This window comes from Palaemon carinicauda, chromosome 34 (assembly GCF_036898095.1).
Source record: "Palaemon carinicauda isolate YSFRI2023 chromosome 34, ASM3689809v2, whole genome shotgun sequence".
NCBI classification, from domain to species: Eukaryota; Metazoa; Arthropoda; class Malacostraca; order Decapoda; family Palaemonidae; genus Palaemon; species Palaemon carinicauda.
In genome coordinates, this window is record NC_090758.1 from 55489233 (window position 1) to 55499232 (window position 10000).

General features: G+C 32.5%; 2 protein-coding genes across 2 annotated transcripts in view; one reads left to right on the forward strand and one right to left on the reverse strand.

Annotated features, from left to right (window-relative positions):
• The window catches only part of LOC137626518 (neuroligin-1-like), a 5631-nt gene extending 1221 nt beyond the window's left edge, over positions 1–4410 (reverse strand). Inside the window, exons 1-5 of the mRNA XM_068357562.1 lie at positions 4196–4410; positions 3507–3603; positions 2523–2683; positions 2183–2377; positions 284–429 (exon numbers count right to left, since the gene is read on the reverse strand). Coding sequence (XP_068213663.1) covers positions 284–429; positions 2183–2377; positions 2523–2683; positions 3507–3603; positions 4196–4360 — 764 coding nt within the window. The 5' untranslated portion in view covers positions 4361–4410. The remainder of the gene's footprint in view (positions 1–283; positions 430–2182; positions 2378–2522; positions 2684–3506; positions 3604–4195) is intronic.
• LOC137626941 (neuroligin-4, X-linked-like) overlaps positions 1–10000 on the forward strand; it is a 348832-nt gene that overhangs the window by 313569 nt on the left and 25263 nt on the right.

Consider the following 10000-nt stretch of genomic DNA (forward strand, 5'->3'; position numbering starts at 1 on the left):
AAATAACTTATAGTTACTTTTTAAAAGCTATTCTGTCCGTAATTCAGTGTTTAGATTTAATTTTAAGAACTGAATAAACTTATAATCATTAGGAAGCAATGAAGTGGGATATTCTACCTATTTATAACAAGTTAATGAATATGTTATTAAGCATTGAATGTTTTACTTTCCATCTAAAATTACAGATATTTATAACATTGTACATTAGAATTACGTGAACTACAGTATAATGAACTTAACAATAAAATATAAATCAATATCAAAATACACTGAATCTCCTCACCCTAATTTGATGAAATTACTCCACATTGATATGAAGGATTTGCTGAGTGTGACATCCATCTTAGTGAAGTTATAACTTGAGGTCAAGGGTCCAAGAGCACCCAGAGGACCTCCAAAGACGTACACCAGCTCGTTCAGGAGAATACTCTCGTTTCCAGACTTTGAGAAAGATAATCAGATCAAATTCAAATTTAATTTTGATAATTACTGAAGTATATATATATAAATATATATATATATATATATATATACATATATATATATATATATATATATATCTATATATACATATATATATATATATATATATATAATATATATATATATATATATATATACCAAGGCACCTCCCCAAATTTTAGGTAGCCGACATCAAAATAATGAAAAAAAGGGGACCTTTCCTCTCTATGTTCCTCCCAGCCTCCCCCGTTATCCACCACTGATAATGCTTCATAACGCTGAATCCCCTACTGCCGCTACCTTCGCGATCATCCAAGGTGACCGTAGGAAGCAGCAGGGTCTACAGGAACTGCGTCATAATCGCTTGCTATTCATTCCTATTTCTAGCATACTCTCTTGCCTCTCTCACAGCTACCCTCCTATCACTCAGAGCTTTCTTCACTCCATCCATCCACCCAAACCTTAGCCTTCCTCTTGTAATTCTTCCATCAACTCTTGCATCCGTCACCTTCTTTAGCAGACAGCCATTTTCCATTCCCTCAACATGGCCCAACTCGTTTCTTACACCCGCTCTCACCCTTACTACTTCGTTCCTAACCCCATCTACTCGAGATACACCAGCTATACTCCTTAGATACTTCATCTCAAAACACATTCAATTTCTGTCTCTTCGTCACTTTCATTCCCCACAACTCCAATCCATACATCACAGTTGGTAGAATCCATTTCTCATATAGAGCTCTGTTTACAGTCATGCACAACCTATTCTTTACCACTCCCTTCATTGCCCCAACACTTTGCATCCTTCATTCACTCTCTGACGCACATATGCTTCTACTTCATCATTTGCTGCAACAACAGACCCCAAGTACTTAAACTGATCCACCTCCTCAAGTAACTCTCCATTCAACATGCCATTCAACCTCGCACCATCTTCCCTTCTCTTACATCTCATAACCTTACTTTTACCCACATTAACTATCAACTTCCTTCTCTCACACACCTTTCCAAAATCTGTCAAAAATCGGCTAAGATTTTCTTCCGTGTCTACAACCAGTACAGTATCATCCTCAAACAACCACTGATTTACTTCACATTTATGATTATTCTCATCTACCAGTTTCAATCTTCGTCCAAGCACTCGAACATTCACCTCTCTCATTAATCCATCAACATACAAGTTAAACATCCCTGGCAACATCATATATCCCGGTCTCAGCCGCACTCTCACCGAAACCAATCGCTAACTTCATTTCCTATCCTATAACACATGCTTTACTTCCTATGTAGAAACTTTTCCCTGCTTGCAACAACCTTCTACTAATTCCCCATAACCTCATTACATTCCACATCGCTTCCCTATCAACTTTATCCTACGCTTTCTCCAAATCCATAAACACAACATGCACCATCTTACGTTTTGATAAATATTTATCGCATATCTACCTAACCGTAAAAATCTGATTCATACATCCCCTACCTCTCTTTAAACCACCCTGTACTTCTAAGATTGCATTCTTTATTTTATTCATAGTATGATTCTTTTATTGATATTTATTATTTCATATTTTTATAGATTTCTTTTGCATGATTTGGATACACATATCTCTAATTTATTGATGATATTACAAAACTTTTAATAGAGTGTCAGAGTCTCATTTATGAAATATACCATATTTTCTATTTCATATATAAATCCAATCTATCCATATCGACATACTTTTGAAACTTCTTCCCCCAACACGTAGAGATAAGATGATCGAGAAGTCGTGTAGAGCTGCTTGGCAAGATCTGCCATCGGCCAGACGATATTCGCATCGTGAAGGCCTTGGCCGGTTGAGTCCCTGATGCTGATTGGTTGATGGAGGGATCTCGACCAATCAGTGTACTCGGCTGTGATGGCTAACATTATTTCCTGTGGGGAGATAAAAATACTCTTGGTGAGGTATACTTTTATTTCATAGATTGTATAGTTTATATATGTGTGTAGCCCAGGTAATAATAATAATAATAATAATAATAATAATAATAATAATAATAATAATAATAATAATACCCACCTGCAGATGATATCGATAGTTATTGACGACGAAGGATCTCAGCATATCCTCCCTATAGTCAGCATCAAATCCTTCCTGGACTTCTTGCTGACTCAGGATGTCAAGGAGGTTGGCAGCTGTCATTCCTAGAAGGAGGTCAACTGGAGTTCGACCTTCCTTGCCTTTGAGATCAAGAGGAAGAATAAGGATTTCCTCATTTTCTTTATATAGTTGAGTGATTAGGAATATTACTTGGTATAGACAAATTAAGATATTTAGGATATACGAATAAGTACTTGGGTGCAAGTTAACTTTTATATTATAGTTTAGAAATTAGAAATTTTATTCTGTTTAAACGTATGTATTCATTATGCAAGGATTTCAGTTCGTAACTGTATATATCTGTGTATATAAAAACAACAACCACAACAACAACAAATGCAGCTGCGTCTAGAACTCTGCAGGACTTTGGCCATATCCATGTCCTTATTCATGAGTGTGGTTTGGCTAGTTTTCATCACCACTCTTGCCAACTGCGGATTGGTGATGGTGGGAGATTTATGTCTGATTTCTCACAGCAAATATAGTTTCTGTGGCGATACACTAACCCTTTCATCACGTTAAGGTATCCCCACTCACAAAGGGAGGTGTATTTATCTATCTATCTATCTATGTATCTATCTATCTATATATATATATATATATATATATATACATATATATATATATATATATATATATATTTATTATGTATATGTATATATGCACACATACACATATATATGTATATATACATGTATATATATACATATATATATATATATATATATATGTCACGATGTGTATTGAGTTGTATATATGTAATAATACACATCTATGAGTTTAAGCTGTATTATTCATTATGAGTTACGACCCTAAATAGCTTTTAAAATAAATTGAATGTTTTTGTGTATGAGTTGACAAACATATCAAATCCATCTAAGAAAATTTAGAAGTTAAACTTACCCATTTTGCTCTGATGATTTTTCCAGTCCGGTTTGATATTGACACCATCAATGCTGGGGCCAACAGCCACTTGAAACTTGGATGTCTTTAGTTGAACCTTTAAGAACATCAATTTAATCTTATTTCCTTTTATAAAAGTTATATTTTTCTTAAATCATAATTATTATTTAGAGAAAAATATAAAGGTCAACTTATTATTTGTCTTTCATAATACTGATTGAAGTATCATTATACTGAAAAGAAATAATCTTGAGTTAAAAGCATTTACGAGAAAACAGTCAAATCATACATTGTTAGGTTTAGTATGAATTCAAATTAACAATAATATTTTGGTTTTAAAAAAAATACTTTTACGTATAAATATGGACATTTGATCGAAATTTATATTTAATATAATTTCTACTAGAGATAATTAAAAGTTCTATAATAAAATAATCTTGAGATCAAATGATTTCTAATCAAACATTAAAGTCCTACGGTATATAGTTAGGTTAAATATAAACTTAAATTTCTAAAAGAATTTTAGTTTTCCAAAATATCCCTTCAAGTATCTAAATAGACTTTACTTAGAATTTAGTCTGTATCACCGTGTGAAAGCGTATCTATCTAAATGCTAACCTGTGATTTTTGACGGGTCATTAACACTAGTAATCAAAGACTCATTCTCAATACATCTCCAACTTAATCACCTGCAATATGTCGTGCAGAGGCCTCTTCCTCAGACACTGGAGAAGATTTTCATAGTGGCGAAAGAGGTCGTTTGGAACAGGGCAGTCCAGCTGGGTGGCTACATCGAAGGCGTGTCCAGATGGGTCCCGGACTGAAGCCCAGGGACTGAGTGCAGATCCTGACATCAAGATTGCTCGCTTGAAAAGACCTGCTCCTGATGACCAGGGGAGAAGGATTGGCCCAAGGATGTTATGGTAGGAAGGATTCTATGGTCATACTAGTTTAGAGGGGCTGTTACTTTATATGATTTTGGATATATATATATATATATATATATGTGTGTGTGTGTGTGTGTGTGTGTGTGTTTGTGAGTCTGCTTCTGCATGTCTTATATATACATATGAGTGAGTGTGTGTGTGTGTTTAAACAAATATTTAAGGGTTCTGTAAGCCTCATCATAAACTATATTATCTTCATCCCTCTTTTCTCTCAATAATGTTCCAACTCGTTTCGTAATGTAAAAACAATAATATTTTTTGTAGACCAACAGAGAATATACGAACATCTAAATAAATGTAGTTTGGCCTTTGTTCAAGAACAAGACTCCAATTATAGAATATCTAAAAAGACGAGCAATAAACACTATTGGAAAAGGAATATCCAATAACAAATAAAAAGACGATAATAGAAAATTGAATTGGTGCTTTTTCTTGAGGATGATAGAATGGAATGGGATATATACTTTGTAGTATATTCTATTTGACTTTTTAATTAAGAATCACAAGAAATCATGCATGATGGTACGTACACACAAAACACACACATACAAACACACAAACACACACACACACACACACACACACATATATATATATATATATATGTAATATATATACATATATATGTATATATATGTATATATATATATATATATATATATACTTATATATATATATATATATATATATTTATATATAATTACTATTTTAAATATTATTAGGTTACAGCAACTGCAGTATTGGTAGTAATCATGATAACAAATGTATCTTTTAGAAATATCCCACTAAATACCATTAACATCACGTCATCCCTCCAACCATAAGCAACATCACCTAACGAATCTCTTAAAATCGTTCAAAATTTACCTTTGTCACAGAAAACAAGGTTTACTTACTGACTGACCTGTAGCAGCGGGTGATATGACATGGTAGTTGAGGCAGGCGGCTCCCGTGCCATGACCCATGACCGTGACCTGACCTGGGTCACCCCCGAAGCGGACAATGTTCTCTTGAACCCAGTGCAAGGCAGCCAGCTGGTCCATCAGGCCGTAGTTAGCTACGGTTGGGCGACCCACTGGGTCAGTGTTCGCATTGTAAAAACCTGGGGTAGATTTAGTAGGAGTTAAGGAGCTCACACAATGATGCATGTATGTTTATGTATATTATAATATCGCATATTTAGACCTTTTTTTTTCCTATTCATATAAGGCATATATTATACTCCTCATTATATCTGGATTCTCTTTACTACGGGATCAGAGACCCAAAGGGGAATCAGCTTCAAGATAATAGCCTCTGATCAGCCGGGGAATCGAATCCGGGCCAAAGAAACTGAAGTTTCATTGACTAGACAATTTACCCATGAAGAGCTGCTAAGTCAATGGATCCTCGGTTTCTTGAGCCCAAAATCGACTCTCAAGCACGAACAGAAGTTATTATCTTTGAATGGATTCCCCCTAAGGTGTCTGATCCGAGGCAGAAAAAATTCAGACAATAGGGGAAGGGGGTTGTATTTTATGGCTTATATGAATATATAGATGTGTATATATATATATATATATATATATACATACACTATGTTGTTTCTTTGGCAATTAATGTTACAAACATAGCAATTAAATTCCTAACAACAGCTACTAATTGGTCTAGTTGATGGAAGACCAGGAGCGACTCGTATATTTCAACATAGGGTGACATGTCAATTTCTGGTAATATATTAAAACTTTAATTTCCATTTTAAGGAAAAATTCAGAACTGCAGAATCCATATGCAGCCTTGAAGCCAAAAAAAAAAAAAAAAAAAAAAAAAAAAAAGAATAAAAAACTATTGTTTCTTGAAAGCAAAATTCTAAAAGCTTCTTTTCTTTCTCTTCGTCTACCTTTTTTAAAGGTTCCGAGACTGAATTATTCCTTAGTGTTTTCCAATGGTTGATTTGCTGCCTGTGTCTCTCTTACCAGGAAACAAGAAGAAGTTTATCAAAGGGGACTTTACCATATCCCAGTCTCCATCTTGCTGCCACGGATTCCTTTAGAGTCGACAGGATTAAAAGGATTTTTTTTTCTATTTTATTTAAAAAAAAAACTTATCTTCTTTAGAGAAATATTTCATAACTAAGGAATCTTTTTTTTCATAAAAGATATAAGAAATTGTGTATGATACAATAACAACGTAATAGAAGAATAATATATAATTATATGCAAGGTGTATGAGATTGAAATATCATATATCTTACAGGTGGAGTTTTTAAAGAGGATTTTAGTGGAAAAAATATTCTGTTCTTCCAAAATGCTTATTTAACAAGAATATACAACCTTATTTGCCAAAAGAGTATCCAACAACTTTACTTATCAAACAATATCCAACATTCTTGCTTACCACGAATATACAGCTTTAATTACCAAGAATATCCAAATACCTTACTTTCCAAGAATATATAATCTTACCTACCAGAAATCAAAACAACATTAATTGCCAAGGCAATAACTTTACTTGAAAAATTACAACTGTATTTACCAAGACAACAACCTTACTTATCAATAATATGCAACTTTACTCACTAAGAACATACAACTTTACTTTCCATGAAATTACAACCTTACTTAGAAAGACTACAGAGGAACCTTGTTTACCCAGAATGCCGAGACGATAGTTGAGAGTGACCACAATGACCTTGCTCAGAGCTGCCAGAACTGATCCGTCGTAGAGACTTGAAGATCCCCACTCAAACGACTCTCCTGGAGGAAGACGACCACTGGGTAGGCCATCAGAGCTGCATCTGCAAGGAGGGAAGCAGGGTAGTTAAGAAAAGTACTCGGATCTAGCAAATGGGGTTCAAGGACTGCAACTGCAAGTAGTTGGGACTGTGGTCATCTTACCATCATAGGTTTGGAGAGATATAGATATTGATTAGTACAGAAGCAGGAGATGTCTTATCTCTCCTCCCATGCTTCCTTTGCAATCTTAGTGGACTTACTCTGTTATTCCTAATGTCCTTCTATTAGAAGTCATTCTCATCATATGCCCTGCCCATGTCTATTTCATTTTCTTACGTATTAGAATATCCTTTACTTTAGTCTACTCTCGCATCCAAGTTACTCTTCTTTAGTCTCTTAATGTTATTGCAATGATTTTTCTTTCCTTAGCTCTTTGAGTTACAACTAACTCAAGGCTTTAGTAAGTCTCTAATTTCTTGCGCATAAGTCTTGAAGAACCATCTGATTAAATACGTTTCTTTTTAGAGAAAGGGGCATTTTAAATTTCCTAATCTTATTTTGTTTACCAAATCCTTTCCATCCTATGATTATCCATCATCTATTTTTGGAATCATGTCCTAAGGAAACTTTTACTAACTTCCTAAGAACGTATATCAATTAACAATCTCTAGAGGCTTCTTATCCATAACTCTTATTTGTTGTCTCTCTTCATTTCCATTAAACATTATGTTAGTTTTACTCATATTCATTTCAGTCCACAAGCCTGGTTGAAAAAGCATAATGCAATAGGTCTAAAGGTTTCATCAGGGAGAGCAGCCCAAGAGGAAAAGGTGAGTAAAGAAATAATTAATAAACTATAGATGGGTAACAATAAAGGTATTAATATGAAACCTATTAATTTACGATTTACAAGACAAGACTTATATTAACCTGTCTAACAGAAAAGTATTAGCAATTTATACCCCAAGATTATTAGTAAAATAAAGAAAATTAGTTAGATATATACATGAATTAATTATTTTTTTTCTGCTTTTTGATTGTTTAGAGAATATAAATGAAATTATATAGAAAAGGAATTTCATCATATATAGAGAAGAAATTGTGTTAATCATATGTATGAAAAATTATTCGTGAGATATTTCTTAAACTTAGGGATCAAAGAGAGAGAACATAAAATCATAATTAATATGAAAAAAAAATAAGTTGATAATATTTCCTGATCATGGAAGCAAAAAAAAAAATATAAATCTGAATTTTATGAAGCTAGAAGGACCAAGAATAATGAAATCATAATACTAAAAAAACCACTTCCGTTTTAAATAATTTATGAACATGATTTCAGAGATTGAATTATTAATTTTTCCAGTCATTCTTGGGAGACTTTCATGGAATATTCATGTTTCATGTTTTTCGTCTTTGAAATTTTGTGAGGGAAGATCAAGACAATTTTGTCTTAATTGAGAGAGAGAGAGAGAGAGAGAGAGAGAGAGAGAGAGAGAGAGAGAGAGAATTCCAATATAAAATATATACTATGTTTCCTTTCGTTCTGTTTGAATATGAGAGGCAATTGAAGTAGAGGATATTCTAACAATATGTAGGAAAAAATAATTATAATGAGAATGATAGACAATGAATAGAAAGCCCGTAATCATACGGCAGTGGTCTGACAGGAGTAAGAACTTTTTTTTTGCAGTAGACTAGACACGGTTATATATATATATATATATATATATATATACGAAAAAGTTATTTTATAAAATGATCTTCTTAAGTTAAGAGAAACAAGATAAATTAGGATTGCTGAAATAATGGAAGATGCTTCTTCTGTTTTAATATCATTTAAATATTATTCATTTCTCAATTCATTCGTTGAAGACTAAGACGAAATATTGATGTTTTATGTGTAAAGAATTATTTTAATTCGGTTATTCTGGAACTCTTTAAGACGTCTGGTGTTTTAAGTCGTTGGAAGGCAGTAAACATTTTGAGAGAAAATACGTTGACAATAGGGTCTTAATTGAGAGAGAGAGAGAGAGAGAGAGAGAGAGAGAGAGAGAGAGAGAGAGAGAAAATAAGACGAAGGCCGCAGACTTGTCCATATTCATGTCTGGGGTTTGGCCATTTTCATCACCATTGCTGGTCAGTGCAGAATTGTGGTTGTAGCAGACTTTTGATTGATTGGTCACGGCAAACCAAGCTATTATGGGTGTCCATGACTAGTACGGCTTCGCTGAACATGGTGATACTTAAACCCTTTCACCATTTTATGGTATTTTTATAATCATATATATATATATATATATATTTATATATATGTATATATACATATATATATATATATATATATACACACACACACATATATATATATATATATATATTTATATATATATATATATATATATTTATATATATATATATATATATATATTTATGTATATATATATATATATATATAAATATATATATATATATATATATATATATATTCAGCTTAATATGTCTGGTATAAACAATTTAGTAAAACAATATGCATTTCTTAGTCATTACATTTTCAGAGGATGATATCTAATGAAAAAGCTGATTTTTTTTCTATGTCAATGAATTCAGTTTTCATTAATTTAAGGCTTCTCATTATAATTTTATTAAGAAAAAAAAAAACTATCATTTATAAAGTATGCTCTTCAAGAATTACATAGAAAATATTCAAACAATATGAGTAATAATCTATAATAAGAATTATTTTTTAAGTTTTATATTTTCTTGTCTTGGGCGATTCAAAAATATTTGTATCATCATGAAATAAGAAGTTTGATGTTTCATTGTTAGTTGA